The sequence below is a fragment of the Meleagris gallopavo genome, chromosome 11 (genome assembly GCF_000146605.3).
Source record: "Meleagris gallopavo isolate NT-WF06-2002-E0010 breed Aviagen turkey brand Nicholas breeding stock chromosome 11, Turkey_5.1, whole genome shotgun sequence".
NCBI lineage: Eukaryota > Metazoa > Chordata > Aves > Galliformes > Phasianidae > Meleagris > Meleagris gallopavo.
The window spans coordinates 5418881-5444186 of NC_015021.2; the positions used below are offsets into that span (position 1 = coordinate 5418881).

At 40.0% G+C, this 25306-nt stretch overlaps 1 protein-coding gene across 1 annotated transcript in view; it reads left to right on the plus strand.

Annotated features, from left to right (window-relative positions):
• NYAP2 (neuronal tyrosine-phosphorylated phosphoinositide-3-kinase adaptor 2) overlaps positions 1-25306 on the plus strand; it is a 57616-nt gene that overhangs the window by 24692 nt on the left and 7618 nt on the right. The window contains exon 2 of the mRNA XM_031555069.1: positions 12450-12748. Coding sequence (XP_031410929.1) covers positions 12450-12748 — 299 coding nt within the window. The remainder of the gene's footprint in view (positions 1-12449; positions 12749-25306) is intronic.

Below are 25306 nucleotides of genomic sequence, written 5' to 3' on the forward strand. Positions count from 1 at the left end.
GTAAGACGCCACTGATTTGATGAGCTTAGACATTTGCCTCCTATAAGCCTGCCTCATGATTTTGCATTCAGATGCTTCCTAGATGAAATAGGCAGTCAGTTCTTATTCTGACAACAGATGTAAACCTTTTGTGGAAGTAATATTGATGACTTTTAAACAGGATCTTTATCTGCTCTCATTGCTCCTCAACATTAATACAAGAATTCAGCCTTTCATTTCCTGGCTGTATTCCTGTTTTGTTTAGTCACTGAAAATAACAGATAAATAAATAAATAAATGGGATTTCTATTTTAGTTCATCAGCTGCGATTAATGTATATGTCATGTGAGAGGAAAATGTAAGAAAGCAGTTGATTTCTAGCTGTCATTCCTACAGACTGCTTGTGGCGTGTGCAAGTGGAAAGGTCTAATGACAGACTTTGGGATATGTCTGGTTTTCCTTTATCTGGTATGCACTACTGTATTCTATTGAAAGAGAGGACTGAAATTTGTACTGTTCATTTTCCTCTAATTTGAAGCAATATATTTTCTCCAAGCCTGAAATTCAGGTTATTTCCCAGTCCCATTGTGTTCAGAATGTGAAGAAAGCCATCATCTGTTCAGTCCTAAGAAAGAAAATTCAAATGCAGCTTTAACATGTCTCTTTGCTGATGTAGGCTTTCTCTGACGCACACTGATTGCCTGTCATACTCTGTAAATCAGTTATATATCTGCATGCCCCATAATACTACTGCTAAAAAGGGATCTAATTGTTTCTCTATTCAGCTTGAAGGGTAATAAACACAGATTAATAAGCATATGCCTAAATAACTCACATGTATGATAAAAGATTATCATTTGCATTTTTTATCCTCAGTTCAAGAATTACAGACACTAGCTTTGGAGAAACTCCATTAGGCGACCCAGTTTTGTCACTTGCACAGCAGGAAATGTTCTCTCCCTGGGATGTAATTTCTTTGCCCGATATAACTCTTTCATGAGACCTCCTGAAGTTAAACTTGCTCTTGAACCAAAGCTGTCCTAAAGGTTTACTAGATACACCTGTGAAGTATGAACTGCTTTTAAATATCAAAAGATAGATTAAAAACTCTAGCTTGTATCACATCTACCAAGCTCCACAGTTTTGATTTCCCAAGTTTTTTGTGTAATGCTTCACAGTTCTCAGACTGGGCTTGGTTTCCTCTCTCAGAATCCTACAGCAATATACAAAAGAGTTCTGGCTCTGATTTTAAGTGTCTGCTATTTAGGATGTAAAGGAAAACTTGAAAACACAAACCACCATATAAGCTCAGAAACACAAGTGTGGTATGTGCTGTCTTTCTTCACATTTATTTGCAAGGGCACTTCGCAGAGCTACAATACCATAATTGTGCTTCTCTTTTCATACCTCTTTAACCACCTGCTTTTGTTATAAAGCAATGAATCCATGGCTAAACAAGTAGGCACCAATAAGTGTTTTTCTACAGAGGTTATCTTTCACTTAATGAGTGAAAAAATAAGTCCATAGAGTTTCTAGATACCAGAATAAAAAGCTGGTCCTCACCAGAAGTGCTAAGTCTTCTGCATATTGTTTCAGGAAACCTAGAGAGCAGTTCCCAGGACAGGTGCACAGAAGTGCACATGATGTCTGCTTCAGCTGATCCTTTCTAGGAATCAGCACCTCTCTACTTACTGCATTCAGTAAGTGGGTGGTAGTGCATAGTAAAAGATGCATTACCATGAGCTGAGAGTTCTGCAGGACTTGAGAGGCTATTTAATCCAAAAACGTACATAATGGCTCAAGATGTTTGAGAGCAGTGAGCTTCAGCATCACAGTCGCTGTCCGGGCATTGGGTGGCAGAACATGGAAAGAGGCATGAAGTATTATGTGTAGAAGAATGGCTTTTTCTTTTTTTTTTTTTAATTTTAAAAGAAAATAAGTAAATAAAAAACAGGGCTGAATTGCTGCTAATAGATACATAAGGATGTATTTTAGCTCTGTCTAGTCTGCTGACTGATTTGGGCTACAGTGCTTGATGTCTCTGAGCCTTTTCCCTAATTACGTTGTTTTCAAGTAGGCTCCTGCCTGCAGTGCAGCAAAGAGAAATAAAAAGCAGTTCATACTAAGTCAGGATCAAAATATCTAGATTGAAGACTTTTCAAAGGGGTTTGTATGACCTAGAATTGTACATCCACTAAAATTTCCTACCAGCCGATTTGCAGATTTTAACAGTAATTAGTAGTGCAGAGAAAAGTAGCAACCCATTATTCTGGTTTGCCATTTTCAGTAACCCTAGCTTTGTGTAACCAAAGCAGCCACAGCTATTCACCTCAGTGCACAGAAAGAGCTGTTTCTTACAAGCTGAAATATTTGTGAGAGTGAACAATGGAGAAATAAAGGTATGTTATATGTATACATATTTATACCTGTGGTATATGAAGAGCATTGAGATGGTCATCCTTCATGCAGTGAGCTATGCTACCATGTCCCCACTTATTTATGAATGCCCCTTTCCTGCAGGTTACATGAGTTTTTAATATTTTAACTCCTTAAAAATAACTACACAGATTTTTACAGCTTGGAAAGTGTTTTCAGTATCGACAGCAAAATTTAATTTGGCTGCAGCTTCATAAGCTGTCCTGATGATCCCTTGAGCAATGTAAATATGCCACTAAAGGAGCACTTAGATTTTAACTTCCTTCCATATCAATTCTTGCTCTACTATTGGCACAAAGCTGCTCCTGCAAAGAAAAAAGAAAAGGTGGCAGTAATCAATAAACAGTAATTAGCTGAACATCCTCATTTGCAAAAGTAATTTTGTGAGTGATGAAAATCAGTATGTTGTGGTTTTTTGCAGCTTTGGCAGGGTATTGGTAGCATTTATTGTAGCTGTTTGTCACTTATGTTCTGTTGTATATAAGTGCAGGTTGGCACTTACATAGAGACCTTCTAATAGTCTAGTAGAATAGTCTCAGTCAGTCCCATTAGCTCTCTCTGTGGGTAGAGGAGGAAACAACTTCTGTTCTTTGCATTTGGACCATTCTCTGTGATTTCAAAGAGAAGTGCATGGAAATGCAGCTAACATACTTGAAGACCCAAGTCTGGATGGATGTGGTTCAGGAGCAGACTGGGGGTGTGTGCACATAGGATAAGAAGTGCTTTTATACTGCTTTTCCAATGAGCTAACTGAAATCACTGGGTAGCAGCCACCAATATGCACATTAAACTTGTTTTTCACACACTCTGACATGTAATATTAAAGAAACTGTGTTTCTGTCATTGTATTGTCCTTTTTTATTTATTTCTCTGAACAAATAACCAGCTTCTGACAACCCTGTCTAAATACCTAACGTCCATCAAGACACTGAAATATATTTTTTCCTGGTATTATTTCTAAGTCTAGATATGAAGCACATTAATATTCTGATCTGACAATAATGGTCACTTTGGTACAGATAAAAAGTGACATAAGCAGAGATACTTTCAATGGGATTTTTGTTTCTTAGAAAACAAGCCTCTCCAGGCTTTGATGCTGAGAACTGTCAATACTGATGTACAAGATTTCAAGTAGTTTTATAACCAGATTGAGGCTGTCCAGGGAAGAGGAAGAACAGAGAGCTGTCTACAAGTCTGTGTGGAAGTATTCTTTTTCCTGTTTCCTGATTTTATTACACTTCTGAAAAATGTGCTTAGCTTTTAAAGTCTATTTCATTTGGCAAGGTGCAGACAGATACTAATGATGATTGTTTAAATAACAGAGATGATTGGCAAATGTACTGAAACCTTCCCTCCAAATGTGAGGAAGAACGGAGATGTGATATCTTTGGTACCATAAGATTAATAAAGCTGGCTGTAAATTCAAGTCAAAAGGCTCCAACAGGGCTGTTCCAAGGGCAAAAAAGGTTTTTTGTATCAGCATCTGAGGCAGTAAGCTGATGTGTCCAGCAGAAAGTTTATGTTGCTAGGGTGGGATAAGCTGCAGCGTTCCCTGTACTTGAAGACCAGTTTAGTGGGGAAAGTATCCAAGTGAGCATTGTTCTCATTTGTAGGATCTTAAACTATGCATTCCTTTTAAATAAAAAATGTCAAGATACAATTTGTAAATTAGAATGGATTTAGTCTCATTTAAATTGCTAATGTGTTGATGCTTTTGTAGTAACTGGAAAATGGTGCAGAATATCTATGAAAGCACTACATAACACTGTACCTGAAAAATTTGGATGTATGTCTGTTCCAGAGAATGCAAATCCCAGAATTTTACCTTGTGCTGAAATATCTGGGAGCAAAATTGCCCTGTATGAATATGACAGATCTGGAGTGGTGAGCTGCCAGAAGACAAGCATTAGCATAAAAGTGTCCCCAGTGAAGTCTGCATCCTTGTGACATCCCTACTGTGACTGTGCAAATGAGAACTCCTCCCTGCTCTTTCGCTTACCTGCTTATCTGTCATTTATAAAATAACTGAGAGAGAAGTAAAGCCAGAGATTATTTTGGAACCACGATTTACAAATAACAACATTATTGAAGAGTTACGTGAATAAGTGAAGTTCCAGGTCAGTAGTGGACTTAAAAAAAAAAAAAAAAAAAATTATTTTTCTGTTTTGCTAAGAGTCACACTGAAGTGACATTTGTGAAGGGCTTCCCTCCAAACTAAAACATTCTTCCTTCCCTGCCAGGTCAGGATTTGACTCCTTTCTTTGTGAGGCCAGAGGCTTTAGGAAGCACTGACTTAAAACTTAAATTTGCTTGTATTTGAACTTGGATTTTTAAAAGACAGTAGAGTGGTATTTCCCAGAGTTACTCTGAAGAATAACTGTACCCTCACTATTTGAAATAAGTCTGAATCAAGTTAGGCTTAAGCACTGAGTAATACCTTGGCAGGCAGAGCAGAGCTCATGTGCACTTGGTTTACAGATCACCGTTCGTAGAGCATCAGTACATTTCATTCATTCATCTAATCTTTTTTTACTCTATTCATTTTTCTTCCATCATACCTTACCTAAACCCAAAGAAATGTTTTATTACAGCAACTCAAAGAAACATTTTTCTATGTTGATTTATTCTCATCTTACTGAAACAGTTCCTAAGCCACAGTTGCTCAGGCATTCTGGAGTCTGCACCATGTGGTTTGCCATTGAATGTGACAAAAACACAACTTTATTCTAGCTCCACCCATTTTCAACAGGATGCAAAAGCCCACTCCATTAACATGAACATGCATTTGCACTCAGTTTAAGCATTGCATATGGTTCATGTCTAATTCTAGGTGACTGTGAGCATGTGAGCTTTCATGTACTGGCTTTTAGCCGTGCATTTCCCATGCAAAATTAACTAAATTAAAAATATCTGTAGTCATATAAAAGCAGAGTGCTTTCCACTTGTGCCTGAAAACCATCCCTTGGTTTCACAGCTTTCAGCTCTTTCCACATGCATTATTTACCATTTGCTGTGCATGGGGATGGAGCCTGGGGGCCTGCAGCGGGTGCTGGTGCTGGGAGGGAAACCACAGGGCACTCCAGTTGCTCAGCCCAATGTCAGCCCCTGTTTGAGAGGCTGCATGATAAGGACAGAGAAAATGCCAGTAGAGGCTGTAAGTAGTACCGCCACTTCTGTTCACTCGTGAAATACAGTTCCACTAAGTACTCCATATCTGAGGGGTCCTTACTACTCAGTTATTCCACGCTTACTGGATGATGGTGTATTTGTTGTAGAAGTGGCATGGTATTTCATCTGAAGCATTTTTTCAGAATTCCAGCCACTGCTCCCTTCCCCTACCTTCTGTGTTGTAAAAACAGGCAACCTGTAAGATAGCAGACTGCCATTTATAGTGAGGCTTCTTGGCTTTTGGGGTTGTTTGACTGCCCAGAGGCTGTGAACAGTCTTGGTTAGTTTGACTTTTATCAGCCCTTGTGCAGGGCTTAGGACACAGAGCTGTCTCTTGGTGGTTCCCCCTGCGCCTGCTTCCCCTCCCAGTGCAGCCTTGAGGGCAGTGGGGAAATGGGGGAGGGCTGCAGCCTGCCAAGAAGGCGCTGCATGTCCTGCTGGGATTTCTGCTCGGATAAATGATTTCCTGGAAATAATCTGGTGTTGAGCAGCCTGGGTGGGCTCTGCAAGCAGTACTTTGAGCAGATTAGCAGACTGCAAGCAGTTTCTGCAATCCTAGATATTGTAGTGCAGCAGTGCAGGTGCATTGAGGGAGTATCAGCTTGTGGTACGTTTGCAAGATCAAACTTCGGACCTTGGGTTTGACAGGTATGATAGAAGAATAAAGTTTATTTGAGAGCAGTAATGCATTCTGTGTCCTGAGAGGCCTGACTCCTTAAGCAGCCCCTGGTCTCTTATCTCAAAAGCAAAAGCGTGTGGTAGAGCAAAGATGTTTAACGTGCACAGACACGTCATTTGCTCACTGCTGATATTCTTCCAGGTGCATGAAAGGACTCTAAATTTGACCTCTGTCACGATTCATTTACACTGTAGCCTATATCTCAAATTGATGGTAGTATGCATTATCCTCTGGATCTTGATGTTAGTTCACTGTGAGTCATTTGGAGTCTTTCAGCAGAGTAATGCAGGAAAAATAATGTACATACACTCCTTTGAAACAAGGAATGAAACCTCTGAAATGTGGTTCTTAAAAAAAAATAGAGGAAAAATATGTGCAATTTGTTTCTATGTTTAATTTCTATCATAAAAATTGGTACAGCTTCCTGTAGAACTGTACATGCAGTGCAGTTCCTAAATCCGTGATTGTGATCTTGCCCTTCTTTCTTCAGTATTACATTTCATGGTCTGCTGAAATCATGTTTGGGGGATAAAAATAGTATATCTTCTGTTTTTTGGCATCCAACCTCTAATTTACAAATATAATTTATGCTAATCTTGAAAGTGCTTCTCAGATACAAAGTAAAATGTGTCATCCTTGGTATATGTGTGTATAATTTATTCTGATGGGGAGTAGACATTTCAAAGCCATTTCAGTCCTCTATACGCAGAACATTTGATATGAGCAGAGGAGATCTGTCTGTTCACCGGTATAAGAGAAAGGAAGTGGTTAAAAAAGAGCCCAGAATAACAGCAGATATTCTCTTAACCCAAAAAAAGCTAGAGGCAATGAATGATGAACTGCTGTTTGCCCAGTCAAGCCAGCTCATATGTGGTCCTTGAGTTAAGTATTTTTATTCCATTTGTATTTTTGCTGTTTGTTAATCAATTTCATGATAGATTTATAAAAATCTTGCTACAGTATCGTGGGTGTGGTTGGTTTTTGTTTTTTTGTTTGTTTGTTTGTTTGTTTGTTTGTTTTTGCTTTTTTTGTTCGTGATTTCTCTCTGGTCAGATGGCATCTCAGATGAATTTGGGGTTTGCCATGTCAGAGTGGTACTTCATGGACAGGTGTCTCTCTGGCAGGAAGAAACTTGGCCATCCACTTGCACAATTTGCCTTGTAACTCACAGTTCTCTTCATTTCTGCAGAGGAGCTTGCAGAGAGTCCCCAGCTCATTTACCCCTGGATAACAAACTAGTATTCTTCCTACTTGCTTGGAAGAGTAGTGAGCAAACAGCTGTTGTTCCTTCTCTGGAATTTCAACGGAGAAGGAAGGTGACCTACTGTGATCCCCAGCTTTGGGGGATAAGAGTACAGAAAGAATAAAAGGGCCTTCTAAGATGCTATGCCAGAGTACTTTTCCTCCTGTTTAGGAATTCAAATCATACTCAGCTGTAGTTCCGTTTTTGAACTTGTGGATATAAACTCAGAAAGTCTTAAGTAAGGAGCATGGGAAGAAAAATGGAAACCACATAAAGATAATGGAAAATACCAGGGGGTTCTTGGTGCCTGAGGAATGAAACTAATCCTTTGTAAGTCCAAACTGATAAGAGAATTTCTGGATGAATAATAAGAACAGTGGAAAGTAGATGGCTGGGAAGAAAATGTAGCTCTAGGGCATTCTCGTTTTTCAGGACATAGGTATTCCCAACAATTCTCCTACCAGACTGAAGGATTTAATATTCTACATTGTTTGCTGTTAAGGAAGCAAAACCTAGGAAAACAAATTTTCACTTAACTATTCATTTGTTTTTCAGGAATTAATTCCATTTCTGCCCAGATCAAGTAAAGAAACTTCACAGAAAAGTAAAACCATTATTTGCAATGCTAAGTAGGAACAATGCAAATTAAAAAGACTACACTGGCTAAGGCAGACAGTCTCTGCATGCTTTTTCCTTGCCATGTACTTTTCAGAAATGTGATGACAAGTTTTTCTTAGGTTTTTAAGTAATTTGGAAGTTTCCAAGTTGATAGTATCACTATGACGCATGGCAAAGCAGGGTGGCTAAGACCTTTTTAGTGCTGTGTCCACTTTTTTCTGTGTTTGCTTATGCTTAGCCATCATCTGTAACTTACCCCCTTGTGTTATGTCCTAAAATGAATAATGCAAAAGCCTCTGTAGTTGTTCAAAAACCTGCATAGTTGAAGTTCTTCCGTATTTTAGTTTGTTCAGTGCTTCAGTTGCTGCTTGATACAGCAGAGCACAATAGGCTGAACTGTAATATATCTAGAACTGTGACATTTGCAGCTTACTTGCAGGCAGGCTGATAGTGCAGGTGTGAACAGCAACTTCAGTATGGTTTTATTCTAGCCCATTTCTGAGCTCAGAAGTCACAGGTGACAATTAAAACATATTTTAGAGGTGCAAAAAGACTAAAAAAATCATCCACTGAAGCAGTTGTTTGTATTTTAGAAATGGAAACTAAAATACACCAGTAGCAACTGAAGGCGGGTTCAACTATTTTGATATTTGTTATAATCATTTCCTCAGGATATCATTTCCATCCTGAGGGATGGGAAGCTGGCAGCACTCAGTGGTCTACAAGGGTCTTGTTAGTTAGGCACTGGGAAAGCCATGCACTGTGTTCTTCAAAGAAAAACTGCTTCAAGAACGCTTTTCTTAGTGCTGACTGGAGGCAACGTCACCATACTGCCCTTTTATTCCATCTACTGCAGCTGCAGTCTCTAGACCTAGGTATATTCCAAGATGCATTTTCAGCATAAAGTCCACTTTACTTGCATAACATAAATGATCACATGATTAATTTTGTTATCATTTAAGCTATCTTTTCTTGTAGACAGAAGTCTGTTGCATTTTTAACTTATTTGAATGCTATACATAATTTTTTGTCAGAGAAGCAGTTGAACCTAGCCAAGTTCAAATTGAAACTTCCCAGAGGAATAATCTGAATCTGTATTTCCATATATATTAATAAACTGTTTAATACTTGCAGCAACTCACATAATACAGTTTTGAAATGAGATAGAACCCATTATCGGTACAATGAGGAGCCCAGGCTCTTTCCTGTCAGAAATAATGGAGTGAGATCATCTCTGCAATTATTTTCCCTGGCTGTCTCTGTAGTCGTTTAAGCAACACGGTGCACATAAATCTTTTTCAGCCAGTTGTGAAGTAGTGGAGCATACACCAGCTTCAGCCAGCTCCTGTGGTTGCAGGCAGGAGGAGTGTAGATATAAATCCTTTAGCACTGTCTGGTTTCATGCTGTACCATCAGCAGCGCTGTGCATTGCAAAGCTGCGTTGCACAAGTCCAAATTGAATTGTAGCATGCTGCTGCAAGAAGGCAGGGGATGCAGCATTTGATTTGTGTCTTTCTGCTTTTCCATCTGTACTCTGGGCATGAGCCTAGAGGAACTCCATTCTTTTCAGTGCAGTAGAATTCAGTCTGTATATGGATAAGTGGACTTGGCACTCCACCTGGTATTATGGTTGTGCTTACTAGTCAAATTGCGCTAGAAAACACCCACTGCTTGACATTCAGGCATCATCTCCAGCGTAAGTAACAAACCTAAGTTTTTGGAGTCCTGGTCAATGAGCAGGGCTCAAGACTGAGAATCAAGGGCTTCTCTTCTTCAGCTTGGAGTTTACCGTGCCCAACTTTATCTTTAGCAAGAGAAATGGACTGTCTTTAAATGTGTCTGAAAAGAGGGAAATTGTGTTCTTCTATCTTTGTCCAGTTGCTGAGCAGATGGTACAGAAGAGTAAGGCCAGATCTACTATCTACTTCAGCCACTGAGCAGAAGAGCAAGATCTGTTCCCATCTGTCCCTGCCACCTCTCTCTGGCTACATGCTGTTTATTCTCAAGTGTAGTGAGCAAGAGAGGCAGGATTTTACCTGTGATGTCAAAAGGAGTTTGGTAAAGAGTTAAAAAAAAAAAAAAAGATGGGGTGAAAAGGAACGAGAGAAGACATGATTTAATTGTTTTTGAGATGGTGCATTTTTATTTCTGGAATAGAAAACGATAAGATGCAAGTTTGGATTAAAAAAAGAAAGAAAGAAAGAAAAGAAAGAAAGAAAGAAAGAAAGAAAGAAAGAAAGAAAAGAAAGAAAGAAAGAAAGAAAGAAAGAAAGAAAGAAAGAAAGAAAGAAAGAAAGAGAGAAAGAAAGAAAGAAAGAAAGAAAGAAAGAAAGAAAGAAGCTTAATATAAGTACTGTTCTGTGCACTGTTAGAAGACTCAAACCTTTTACTGCACTGTGATATCTATAAGTGCATCCAGAACAGGATCTGCCCTATAATGTGTAAGCTAAGAACCTTCAGGCAGAAGTGCAGTAAATGCACTCAGCAAATAGAGTAACATGGTAAGGATTGTAATGTCAGGTACATGGTAAACTGAAATTTTGTTTGCTAAATGTGATTTCTACAATGGACCTAAGGAAGGAAGCAGACTCCCCACCTGTGTTCTTCAGCATGTTTGGATAGTAATCTTCTTTAAATAATGTGGCAGGCACTTTTTGTAGTCTAGTGTTAGAGGATTATATTATTTTCAGAACCATTTATGAAAGATTAGTAGAGGCATAGTTAATCACTAAAATTGGCTGCAGGTTTTTTATTAATCTTCAAATTAATGAGTTCTACCTTTTGATCTTTCTGGCTGCAAATCCCCATGGAACCAGTGCCAATTAGTATTGGTAATAACTTGGTTTTGAACATGGACCAGTGTGTGTGTACATGTAGCATGCATGCGTGTAGGAGGTTGTGTGTGTGCATGTGGAAATGTGTCAGTACCTCTGGATGCATCTTTATTTAAAACTGTACAGTTGCTTCCAATTTAGAAAGCAGATTTCTCTATTAACAGAAACTAAAATAAAAAATGCAGAGACTTCAGTAAAATAATAAAGATTTTGCTTTACCATACACAAAATTATGCATTACACAGTGCCAATCTGATGCTTTACAACAACTAGGTACAACAGTCTGTAGGTAACCTATAAAGAAGATGAAGATTTACCATCTGCTAGGGGCAGTATCAGGGAATGAAGTGACCTTATTCACTCTTCAAATGAACTGTTGAGAAATGTGCTTGTCTTTTAGAGAAGGAGATGTTTTCAGCCCAAAATAAATTACATCAGCCCTAGGCAACATCAGGCAGGAAACTTACAGAGGAGCAGACTGACCCTGTTCAGGGCTTCATTCTGTGTGAAGGGGAAACAGGAGGTAATTAGGGCATTCCGAGACTTTACTGTTCTCATACTGCCATCTCTATGTTCCTGCAGTGGTACCATTTCAAACCTCCTTGCAAACAAGGCTGTGTTGACCTGTGTCTATTACTGGGTTTCTTTACATGGTCACTGAATGGCCTTAAATTGTAATGTGCTGTAGGTTAGCAATATAAGCATCAGTAAGAACTGTGTTTCAGAACCGGTAAGCATGTATGAGCATAGCAGAAGTAATACCAGGTTCTCAGTGCTGCCATCCCCAAAAGAGTGTAGTACTTGAAATGACAGTGCCTGTTTCAGCTGAGCTTTCTTTCTTCTTTACCTGTATTTCTGAATATTTGGAGGTTATTTTCTTCTTGCAGTGCCACAGCTCATTACCTTTTCATCATCTTGCACCTTACTAGTCTGATGGGGCTCATGTTGCAGCTTCATGTGTTAATTTTCAGTTTTCTATGTCCCAGAGTAAGTTTTACAGCATTTCTAATTGTTCTTTAGTCTGAGGGGGAATGATTGATTAGGCCCAAAGAGCTGTATTTCCCAAGATACTTATGTGTGTCTGTAGTCAAAGATGAGTGCAAATCAATGCACAATGTTGCATTTCTAAAGTAGCATTCTTTGCCCTACTGGCAAACTCATGTCACGTTTAGAGTTCTGATGTTTGAATTTTGCTCTGTGGGCAATTTCAAGTTACAGTGCTATGAAGCCTGAACAAAAGCCTTTCTCAATTTCTTATTGTAAAATTTGGAGTGAGTGTGTAGCAGTCTATCTACATTTTACTTGTTGGCAATTTGTGTTGAAAAAACTCATTACTACATTCTGGTAGTCATCTTGGCTTAAGGAAAGTGCATAGCTTGTTTACATGGCAAAAAGTAGAGTCTGCTCAATGCAGGGCAAACTGAGGCCCTGCTTTTAGGTAAAGCTGAGATAAAGCTGGATTATTTACTTGTGTGTGTATTTTCTCTTACAGGATAGGTGGAGAAGTAGTGAGAGGAAATGAAGGAAGCTACGTGGGGAAGCATTTCCGCATGGGATTTATGACAATGCCTGCTCCTCAGGACAGACTGCCACATCCTTGTTCCAGTGGCTTTGCCGTAAGATCCCAATCCCTTCATTCTGTTGGAGGAACTGATGATGAAAGTAGCAGCTCTCGTAAGCAGCCACCACCAAAACCTAAGCGAGATCCCAACACCAAATTGAGCACCTCATCTGAAACAGTCAACACTGGAACAACAAGTAAGAGTGGGAAACTACCGGACAGGACTGAAGGTATACACTATAATTCTTTAGAAGAAAGTTTTTATAGACTCAGTGCTAAGATTAGTTGATCTTATGTTTAGGTATTACTTGTATGTCTCTCTTGTACCAGCACAAATATCCTGCATCACTGTTCTCCAGGTTTTAGACCAGTGGGTAATTGACAACATTTCTTACAGAACCATACCACTTATGCTAGCCTTTTTTATATAATGAGGGTATTAGTTGAATGCATTCAAAATGGAGTGAAGAAGATATTGCTGTCAGATGGTATATAGAATAATGTCACTTGCACACCAGCTTAGGATTACCACCATGATTACTAGCACTGTGCAAACTAATGGTTTGGAGAGGGTCTTCCTCAACAAAGAAGTAAAGAGCTATCCTTTCCTTGCTCTGAATTACTACAGATGAACTAACTGTATAGGGATCTTCTTCCTTTCTTTCATGCTGGAAATGCATTTTGTGTGGCAGTAGAACCAGCTGTACTCCCTGCTAGGAGATATCAGGATGACTATTTCACAGTGTGAACTGTAAGGAGGAACCTTAGGGACAAGTGTTTTTGGCTGGTGCTGGTCTTTCTCACTGCAATGTCAGATATCACTTTTGACATACTGTGCAGTGTGTCAGGCTCTTAGTGAACATCCCTTTTGTTTGTTGTTGGGGCCTAAAATTCTGCTCAGTTATGCATATGCTACAGCCCCTTCTAAGTAAATCTAAATTGTAAGGTCATTGGTGATAAGATGCAAAGGAATGTGGATTTCAGCTGGTAGCATGTTTGTCTATGCTTACAAAGATGAACACGTGCTGAACAATACTGCACGCTTATTTAAGCTGCTGTTGGCAGTTATTTTGCATATGATATTATTCTCTGCAATCCACTGCACCAACTCCATTGATCAGACTAACAAGAAAAATCTAAGCATTAAGTAGCTGCCCTTTTGATAAAAACTGATAAATTGATAAAAACAATTTAATTATGTGGGACTAAAGCTTACATAGAAACTACTCAGGTTTGTGCCACAAACAGATTTAATATCTCGTATTGGATAGTATTTAAAGTCTTCTTTTAATACAGAACAGAACGCATGACACAAACTTCTTTGTTTCATAGGCTATGAAGAGTAGGTGCTCTAAAGATGCTCAAAAGCTAGTCTAAAAAATACTGCATTTTGAAGTACGTTTATAGTTCTTTAGTATTTATTAGTACTTTTTCTCCCTGAAACTGCACAAGAATCACAGAGGCTAAAGGAAGCTTATTTTGCAGTGAAAGCAGTATAAAATGGGCTCTAACATCAAGAGATGAATATTCATAGTAAGAACTCTGGAAAGAACTGGTGAATGAATAATAATTTATCACTGTTATGGAAGATAATACATAAATGTTATTTATCTTTTTAGTGTAACTAAATGCCTTCATGGAGTATTGAGAACCTCTGCAATGCTTAATATGCTACCTGAATTCTATTCATCCTGCTGGTTTATATATCGTACAGCTATGGGCACCTTTGGATTATCATGAAGTTGTTCCTGGAGATTTTGAACTGACAGAACCCTTTAATCATACTGTTATATTCCTGTGTTCAGAACATCTGCCCATTTTGTCTTTTTAATTCATGGCAAACGTAGGGGGGTTTCACCAAAGTGTTGTATTGAAAGTAAGATCAGATGGTAGGGTTTTTTTGAAGAAAGAAATGCAACTTTAGATTTTGAGATACTGCCAGAGATGTTAGAGTATTTGTGTTTGGATGAGCAGGCTGGGCTTCTAAAATGCTTTTCATACCTCTCCTAGGGAGGTTTTTGAGAGCTAAGGTCCAAGAAGATGCAGATTTGAATTTTAGTTACTTTTGCCTATGTTGTACATAAACATTTGTATATGCATATGTTTTTCTCACACATTTGCATATGCTTACAGCATTTCCAGGCTAAACATCTACAGCTCTTTCCAGGAACTATGGAAAACAATGATGAAAAACTCCATTGTTTCTCCATCAACCATTGTAGAATCTATACAAAAAAGTTGTGAAAAAATTGTTGCACGCTCATTTTTTATGGCAATGTAGAATAATTCAAACTATAGTATCTACTTTCTGGCCCAGTGGCTACTTTCAAAAATAATTTGCTGCATTTCCTGAGCAAACGGGGACAGCTTCACCACTCATTTTCTATTCAGCTTTTTGGTAGTGATCCATGATCATACCAACAAAAGCAGTTGCTGATGGTAACTTTTATTCTTTTCCCGATTATAGTAGAGTCAAAATTCTGAATCCATCACATCATGACATCCATCATAACAGGACATTGTGTTTGAATATAAGTCTGACTTTACTGCACAAATAAGTTGCAGGAAAAATTTGGTCGTGAGCTTGAAAGACCTTTTCTTCCTGAAACACAAGTAACATCCGTAACAGCCACAGAGGCTCTATAAACTTTTCTATAAGTGCTCTTGCTTCCAAATTTGTGGGAGTTTGAAGACCTTTTAAGTTGTGATGACACCTGTTAACCCTGTCTCATTATGCAGTAGTGTGGTAACACTTCTGTTTGTGTTTCACCGAGTCTACCTTGGCTGTGCCTGCAAGAGCAATCTCCAAAGTGAAGGTCTGATTCTCCTTCACTTGACTTCATTTTTGTTGGTGTGATGCCACAGATGCTTCTGTGCCTTCTCTTAAAATTCACTATTCCTTTTTTACTCTTCCGGCTGCCTCTCATATACACCCACTGAGAGCCTTCCACCAAATGCTTTTCTTCTCTGAGACAGATTTCTAGAAAGTTGTTTTTAGAAACGTAGGCAGGGTTTTCAATCCCTGGTAGGAACAGCAGACTGTGCCCCTTATATCACACATTGGAAGTGAGAAGTGAACTGAACAGAATTTTTAGATAACATAATTTTAAATAACGTATTTCAGCAAGTAAGGCAGATCTAATCTTGATCCTGAGAGGCTTTTTAATGAGAAAATGCAGTTTAACTACTTGATGTACTTCCAGTGCATCCACTTATAGAAAAAGGAAATCATAAAACAGCCTCATTGATGAATGTAACCAACCTCAGGTGGTGGCTTTTGATGTGATCATTGCCTGTCCACAAGAAAGGTTTCCAGACCTACTGCAACACCTGAATGAATGACAATCAATGAATTGCATTTTAAAAATATTTTCTGTTAAAATTTTCTGAACTTGTTTAGTAATCTGGATGGTGTCACCTAACATATAAATAAAAATACACGCACACAAAATGTAATGTAATTTATGTATACATAATATACGTTTATATTACGTGTGCATGTTACTATACATATAACGGAAACGCCAGTTGTGTGTGCTTGCATGTACACATAAACCTGCACACAAATGTCCATTAAATCTCAGAGCCAGATTTTGAAAATGCTGTTTGGTGTTGTAATTCTGTTCCTGCCAGAAACCATGGGAGGTTTAGGTCTGATAACAGAAAATACTGCAGGGATCCCAGCTCTGGAACCCAGTCAATTCGTTCAGGGCTTTCCTGCTGAGTACCTGGTGTGGAGGGAGATAGCCTTCTTGCTGCTTTCTGAGTCCATGCAGAGGAAGCCTCTGTCTGTTGCTCAGCAATCTCTGAAAGTGGGCAACTTGTAGGGAAAATTATCCTCTGGAGAAAAGCAATTACAGTAACTGTAACTGGGGTTTCAGTCCAGCTTGTCTCTCTCATAAATCTAGTTTTCTGTCAACTAGGTTGCTGTCTCTGCCTTGTAAACTTGAACTTTTGCTACTCTCATTAAACAGAACTTCAATGGAAGAGCTTTAGAGCTTCCACTGTCTTAAAAAGGTGCTGGTTTACTTTTATTTTTTACATTAGCTAATCATGTATTTAACGTGGATTTTGAAGTTGTACCCTATGTTAGGACCATGTCGTACCCATCCTTACAGCCAGATCTCCTGCATCTTTTTATCCACGCCTGCTAAAGGAAGAAATATCACTACAGAGCCCTGTTGAGACCTAACAAAAATATAAAGGGACTGACTGGTGAGCTCTGGTGGCTGCACTCATGGGTGCTTTCAGATGTCACTGCTCCTGCACTGCCTACTTGTCTCCCTCCTCCTGCCAGGCCTGCCAGCCCATGCCCAGGAAGCAGAACGCAGGAATTCAGGCTCCCTCTCAGCAAGGGCTGTGCATCACCATGGCTGGCCATGCTGTTGTGCAGCTGGAGCCGGGACGCGAGCAGTGGGGAAGGCGGCACTGCTGTGTGGGAAAGGGTGTGTGGCACTATGTGGCTGTGGGCTATGCAGGGATAGTGCAAGCCAGTATTCAGCCATTTGTGAAGCACTGCCTGTCTTCTTGCCCATACACTCATCTCATTCTTCATCTCAGAGCTGCATTGCATGTTATTTTTGCGCAGCGTCATCTATCTCTTCCAAACTGTGAGGCTTGACCTTAAACTGTGCACAGTGGGAGAAAGGAGCTGGAAATCGAGGGAAAAGTCAAAGCCAGAGACAGAAGGCACATACCCTAATGTCAGTGCAGTGAAGTGGAGTTGGTCCTTAACTTCTGCATGTGACTCCAGAGGTCTGCCCTGGTTCCCAGTGGCAAGGGGACAGGTGCAGTGTCTCCAGTCTTTAGATCAGCTTGCTCCCACTGAGCTGCTCTCTAGTAGGAAACACAAAGCAAAGATTTCTGTCTTATCTCTAAAATTTAAGAGCTTTTATCTCTAAAATTTAAGAGCTTTTTCAAGGGCTTTGCTTTTGAGGATGGTAGTGGTAGTATTTTGGTGCTTTCGGGTTTGGTTTTCTTTGTTTTTACTGAGACTTCAGTTTGTCCCTCCCTGCAGAGAGCTGATTTTCATGTAGCTCCCTAAGCTGAGTTGTGTGCTTGTATGTACCATCTCCTACAGCACTTCATCCTTTCAGGTTTGTTTTCTAGTCTGTCAGATAAGGGAGGGCAAGAGGAAGGGAGGAATGGAAACGGTGGTTCTAATAGTCATTACAATAGCTTTCTGCACTCAACAGTGAACACAGTGTGATTTTTGGAGGGATTTATAAACAAGTTTTGAAGCCACAAAGGGAGTGTATTCTTACCCTCAAGGCACATATGCATACTCATTAACGTTAATGGAAGTTGCAAGCACTGAACAGAAAATAGACCAAGCAGTGGTAAAAAACATGAAGATCTAGTTACTGGCTTGGGAATTGCCTTGTGCCCCAGAGTTGGCAGTTGGTTCTTTAGCTATGCTGTGCTAATCTATCCTCTGTACTTAGTATCTTTTTTTTCTTTTTAATTTAACAAAGTTGCTCTATGTATTTCTTGTGTTTCTTGTGTCTCTTTTCAGATTAGGATGTTACTCATTTGCTCAAAGAAGCGCTTCACCTTTAAAAAAAAAAGAAAAGAAAGAAAGAAAGAAAGAAAGAAAGAGAAGGAAAAAAGAAACAAACTCTAAATGTAAAGCCACCCTGTAGTACAGATATCTCTTTGCTCGCAAGGGTGACAGACGCTGTGATGTTCTTGGTAATAGAAAAGCCTTAATAAATCTTATTTACCATGTTGGCTGTAAATGCAATCAATAAATGCAGGGAGAGGCTGCATGCCCTGAGCTTGGCGATTCCTACAGAGCATGTCAGCTTTTCTGCAGTGTGTTTCCCAATGGGTCAGGGCTCAGGGGAGTTAATAAGCTTGGCTGCTACTCCTGGTCCAAACAGCAGCTCTGAACGCACGCCACTCTGCTCCAGAATTAGCAAACCACTGGGTATAATACAAACATATGGAGTAGGAGACTCCAGGTTGCTCTCAGCTTGAGTTCCATTGGCTATATAGGGCCACCATACTCTCTGGACATGCCAACAGACAAGGAAACATGAGCGACTGATTCACACAGCTGGCTTAGACTATTAGCACAGATTTCACATCATATGGAAGTCACTAGGCTGCTTTTAGAGTCTGCTCAGCCCTGGAAGTTCATCAACTGTCCTCCTGAGGTATGAGTCAATAATCTTAACCAGAAAGGCCACAGTGAAGAAAGAGTCCCTGCAGAAAGCTATCATACGGGTGCTCTTGGCCACTGCATGGTTAGTTTGCAGCCTGGATAGACAGTCCTTATGTAACTGGAAGGTTACGGTGTCAGTAAATCCATTCATTATTGTCAAGTCACTGTAAGTCAAGCCTGCAAGGCTAAAAAACAAACAAACAAACAAACAAACAAAACAAAACAAAAAACCCCAAACCAACAACCCTATAAGTCATAATATTTGTGACCATACTACATTATTTTATTTATTCCTCCAGGAACCATAATAATGGGCCTTCTCAGCATTTCCACCTGTGAGCTGAAATACTATGAAACACTAGATTCTTGCATTATTTTACATCACTGGGCAGCCCAGAAAACAGGGCCGGGGGGGGAGGAGAGATCCAGGTAACTTTCTTGCCTCATTTTGACAGCCCTTCGGAATATGTTAAGTAAAATGAAATGCCTATGAAACTACAAAAATAACTTTGGGTTTCTCATGATACATTTCTGTTTTCCATACTGTCTTGGCACTGTCTGTTAAAGACACTGTGGACAAATGAGTAAGGGCTTGAGGAATCAGGCTGAAACCCGAAGTCCCTGTTTACTCTTAGAGCTGGTCATAGTAATAGAGGTGTCTGGCAAAACTCATTTGGAATTAAAGAACAGAATACAGCTACACTCCTTTTTCCACAGCAACTATGTTGGCTTTCCACCTCTTCATTTTTCAATTTATTTTTCACAGGTGCCCTAACTCCACTCTCACACAGACAAGTCCTTATGGAGTGAAACCTAACTGAGCACTGAAAGATTTCCTTCCAAGAGGCTGATTCTGGCAGAGCCAAGCACACTACGCTCATGTTGGCTTTGCTGGGAATGCACAGTGCTTAGCGGTAACACATCATAAGAGATTTCAGTCTGGCTCCAGGTGAGATCCAGTCATGGATGTCCTCTGTTTCACTGGTAATTTCTTTCTAATGACTGTTAGAGTCTAATTGTCTTGATTGGTGTGCTGGATTGGTGCTTTCATTTCTTCCATTTGGCTTAATACTGGGTGACATCAAGCAACATATGCCTGACATGCTGCAACTGCATTTGGCACTTCATACTTTTCAATTTGTATGTGTGCAAACAGTGCTGTGTAGGAATAATGTGCATAGCAATGACAGCTTAGCAGGGCACAGCTTCCTTTTTTGCACTACCATCAACTTGCCCGCAGGTCAGTACAGTGTACCAGTCACTACAGTGTACCAGCCTGGACTTTTTGTAGAGGTATGAGGGGAAAAAAAACAGCACTAAAAAGCAAAACGAACACAAACAAATTTTTGTGCTAATATTAGTGGCCAAAGCTTTGAACTTCTGGTATCTCAAAAAAGAACATCCTCTGAAATCTAGTGTGGTGCCATTGGCAACTAATTGCTGGTTCAGATCCTGCTTGGAATGCAGGAAGGAAAATGCTGGAATGTGTGTTTCACATCATCAAGAGGCATCACTTGACATCATTTCCTGGTGCGGTGATGCAAGAGCAGCATAATTTGAGCCAACCCAGCCTATGAGGGCTTTGTGGGATGAAGAAGATTCATAGCATCTTCTCCTTCTTGCATGGCTGCAAAGACAGCTATTCTTAGTAGAATACAAAAGCATAACTCTGCTATAAATCTTCATGTAGGATAAGTTTGATAATGCTGCAGATCTACAGATTCTTTCTTTCCTCAGAGAATTTTCATGCACTAGGTTTTTGGTTGCGAAAATGGAAGTCTCTTAATATTTGGATTTTGGTAAATAAAATGGGAATAAATTATGTTGGCTGCACTTGTACCTCTCCAGTCATATTCTGATAGTTGATGCTTGATGCTTCCCTTTGATATTGGCTTAGTGTCTTTAACCTGTTGCTTAAACAGGCTAAACAGGTGTTTTCCTCTTGCTTTAATTACCTTTCATTTACCTCAGCTTTCCAAACACTTCTGCTATAGCTGATCTTGTTCTCATTGTTCCATCTTCTATCTTTTGCTTCTTGGCATCTTTTCCCTCTTTTGTTAGGGTTCTTGTTTTTAAGCAAGTCTCCTCTTTGTTTCTAGTAGTCTAGCCTGAGCCAAACATGTTCAGCAGTCACGGGTGAGCTTCTGGCACCACTTTGGAACAGTCACTGGCAACAATTCCTCTGTCCCTTTTTGTGCTCCATGCTTCTCTTTCATGCTTCTCTTTCATCCTTTTTCTGACTTCTGAGGTGACACAATGAGGCTAAGACTTGTCTTTGAAATGAGAAAATTCTCTTAAAGCTTATATGGAGTCTTGTACAACACTGCCAATACGGCAGTTGCCACATGTACAGTGCAACTATACCAGGTGAATTTATGGTAGTTAAGCCAGGCTGCAGGACTCTTGCAGATCAACAGGGCTCTACTAGTTTCAGCAGGCCATTCTGTAAAAACAAGCAAGATAAAATTGTAGATGCCAGGCACACAGAGAAGCTCTGAGGGGGAGGCAGCCGATAACGTGTGAATTGTCTGTAATTTTATCAAAGCTTTATTTAAGGTTGAGGAGGAGAGAGAAGTCACCCCTGTAGAAAAGGAAGTAAAATGAGTAGCTGTGAGGCTCTTCTTCTAAGCCGATTACACAGAGCGTTTCAGCACTGCTCAGCCTCTGACCGCAGAGGTGTGATGCCTCCAGGCACTGCTGTGTGCTGGAAGCTGCTCTAACAATGCTCTGCCCGATTCAGCTATCATTATATTCACCCCAAAAGATGCTCAATGACAACCTGCAGAAACTGCTTCTGCAGGGTCACCTTGTGTCCTTCCAGTGAAGGCAGGAGTGCCTATCTAGATGAACTCTGCTCCAGCAGGGGTCATTTGCTTTCCTGCTGCTCTTTCTGTGGTGACTCATCTGACCTCTGTGATCAATGTTGTGCTTTGTTTTGAAATGTGAGCTTCATCAGAGACAGGCCTGCTGGATGGTTGGATTTTATGATCTTTAAGGTTTTTTCCAACCTAAGCAATTCTATGATTCTATGTGTCATTCAGCAGCAGCGAGAGGCTTTTCATGCAGTAGCCTTAAGGAAAAGGACAGCTCAAAAGCCACAGGACTTCAGGGAAAAAGGGACCCAGGGAAAGCTGCTGGTTTCTTGTCCTGGTGGGATGGGTGAGAGAACTGAAAAACAAACAAACAAAAAAAAAAGGGTTGAGATAAAAACTATTTACTACGACAGAAAAGAAAGAGAAAAAAGATTATAGCAGTAATAATAATTCTATATATATACACACAAAACAAGTGATGCACGTCACCTACTGGACTGATGCCCAGCTAGTCCCCAAGCTGTGGCAGCTTCCCCAGCCAACTCCCCAGCAATCTTCAAGTTTTTCCATGATGTGATAGGGTATGGAATATCCCTTTGGGCACTTTAGGTAGCTGTTTTGGTTCTGTTCCCTCCCAACATCCTGTGTTCCCTCATTCCTCCTTCACTGACAGGACAGTACAAGAAGCTGAGAAACTGAAACATCCTTGGCTCTGTACAGCACTGTTCAGTATCAACTGAAACAACGGTATGTTATCAGCATTGCTTTTCTCCTAAAGCCAAAACATAGCATCATACCACATCATACCATACATTAAGAAGGAAAAATCAACTCTACCAGCTGAAACCTGGACGTGGTGTTATGCATAGTATCACCTCAGTAGGTCTGCCATCTTGATTTAATGGGCTGCAATTATTTAGAGGCTTGGCAAGCAGCTTGCTACTTATGTCAGCAGATAATGGGCTTGACCTATTTATTGTATCTGTAAGAAGACCGGTATTGCTGTGGATCTAAAAAATAGAGAGTCACATATCTCAAGACAAACTATCCAAGTATTTGCATATAGTCACTGAGAATATGCCGGGTGGGATATTTATGGAACCAAAGCAACAGTTAAATCAAGTGAGCAAATGCAGAACGTTGTTCTGAACAAATGAAGTAGGTGATCTAAACTTACCATTTAATTAAGCATTTGGTGTTTCTCTAGCCTGATTTCCTTCTTTCTCCTTTTCTCTGTGAATCATTTCAGACTCCAGAGCTTGGGTGTAGGTAGTGTATTAGAGCACCCAGAGCCAGGAGCTCTTGTGCAGGTCTGTTTTGTTCAGTGTTTCTGTGAGCACAGAGTTGGAAAGCAGCTGCACTGTACCTTCTCTGAGAAGTTCGTGAAGCTCAGCCAGGGATGCTTTCACTCATCATCTCCCTCAGCTATGATAATTAGAAATCAGTACAAGTGTTGCTCCCTTGGAATTGCAGTCAGACTGAAATATGCCTTTGTACAGGTGAACATTGCCAAATGACACTGCAGAGACCATCAGTGCCTTTCAGGCAGCAGAAAACATGTAAATAAGCCCCAACACATCCAAAGGTTGACCAGAATCAGAGTGGTACCCACTATATACCTAACTGACATGACACTGGTGTCTGATGCATCTGTTGATGGAACTTGGCTCATCACACAACATTCTGTGAGACAAAATGCAGAGCCTCACCATCCTTTTGGTGGTACTTGGGGGATTCCAGGTGGATAGCTGCAGAGAGGGAGAGGCAGCAGATAACACTATCTGACAACCCCGTTAGAACTGGGCTCTACTAGCTGTACCAAAGCGAAGATGGTAGAGGGTAATGAGGGCTGAGTTCGGCCTGAGTTCTTACTGTGAGGAGCAGTGAGTTTGAGGGTAGCTTTAAGAATAGAGTGATAACTATTTAGAGTAAAACAGTGAAAGCTGTTCAGGTTTCATCTCCAAGGTGACAGTCAATATGCCATACACGTTGCTTTAAAACTGAAGGGCTTTACTTATCTTGTCAGTCTGTAGATGCTTTTCCATACTCCATTGTGACTTCTGCAGATGAGCACAAGAACCCCCAACAAACAGGCAAATGTGCTTTGCAAATTAATTTCTCTGCAATTGTGATTCAGTAGTTTTATTTGTATGCTCTTATCGTAACTCATCTAATGGTTGCTATTGATGAGATCCCATGCCAATTGCCTTTCTAAATCTAGAAATCCTTGAGATTATATACAGTCTCAGTATTTTTGTTTTTCTTAGTGCTACCGCTGCACAGGCTGCAAAAGCCACTTCACATGCAGACTGCGGGCAATCTGAAACACAACAGAGCAACGCCTTAGCAGCAACAATGGCTGCCTGTGTGGCTAATGTAAGGATCCTTCACTCAGATTCCCATTTTGCCAGTACTCCTTCCTCTCTGCTCAGAGCCTGCTTCCATGAGAACTGCTGCAAGTTACATCCATGAAATGTAGTGTAATAGATCCTGGCCTCTTGCGTCTGGGTGTATGAGTTCAAGGATATTTTTCTAAATGAATATTCAGAAGTCATTGCAATCTGAAAAAAGTGACTGTGAGATGGTTGGACTGGATGATCTTGTAGGTCTTTTCCAACCTTGGTGTTTCTGTGATTCTGTAAAGATGATTCAAATGAGCTTTCATTTCTTTTTTTTTTTTTAAACAAATCTTGTTCTTTCTGTATTTCCAGAGCTGGGACAACTGACAATAACTTCTAGCTTCAAAGAATAGTACAGAAAGGCTTGATCACAAACATTTTGTAATTATTCTTCAAATACCATTTTCTTTTTTGTTTTGCCTATTAAACGTTATCTGGATAAAGTGGGGACAACAATTATTCAATCTTTGAAAGAACTACAAAGTTCAAAGTATATGTAAGCGTGAGGCTGGGCATTCAGAAGGATACTTTGTCCCTTAGGTAATTTTTGGAGACCTTCTGGCTGTGGGTAAGGTTGATGAGCAAACCCAGTGTGTCAGCTGGGTGTACAGAGCAGTGGAAGGATATGAAAGAGAAAGCCTGGAAGTCACTCTGCACTTGAGCCCAGCAGTTTGGGGACAACTCCCTCCAGCATGCTGGTACTCCTGACTGCCTGAATTTTTGAAATGTCCTGGCATCTCTGGATCTGCCCTCATCTTGATAATGCAGAGCAAAGGTGCAGGCTCTGGCAGCATGATGGCTTTTATGGCTCCCAGGCAGATATGGGTCACTTGGCATATATAGCATGTAAAGAGTGTGGCACTGGGGCTGCAAATTTGGTTTTGTGGCCCAGAGACACAGGCCTAAGCTGAATACAGCATGTCTTCCAGCCTTGGTGCCCGTTGGTTTCTTCAATTGTAAATGTGAGTTGATGCAAAATTTAATTTAATTTAATTGTAGGGCCTACTGTTATATAGGCATTATGTTCTGGAATATTGCTACCAAGGTCACTTGGATTGAAGCAGAAATCATTCATTTTAAAAATTGGAAGAAGTTGTAATCAAAATAAAGCAACCTGAGTAATTTTCAAGAAGTCTCCTTAATCACAGCCTTGAGGCATCTGAGGATTACTATCAGTATGGATTATTATTTTGGTATCAGTATCATTTTAGGACACTACTTTCTAGTCCTTCCATCTTGAGTACAGTTTTGTCCTCTTTATAATGCCCAAATAACTTCCAGTAAGAGGAAATAGATCCAGGATTGGGAAGAAATATGTCCTGTGTGAAATCACTGTGCTGAAGGCACTTACTGCTTGCAAAGGTGTTCCAGTGAATCAGGTGCTTCTTTTATTCCTTCCGTGTTCTTTTC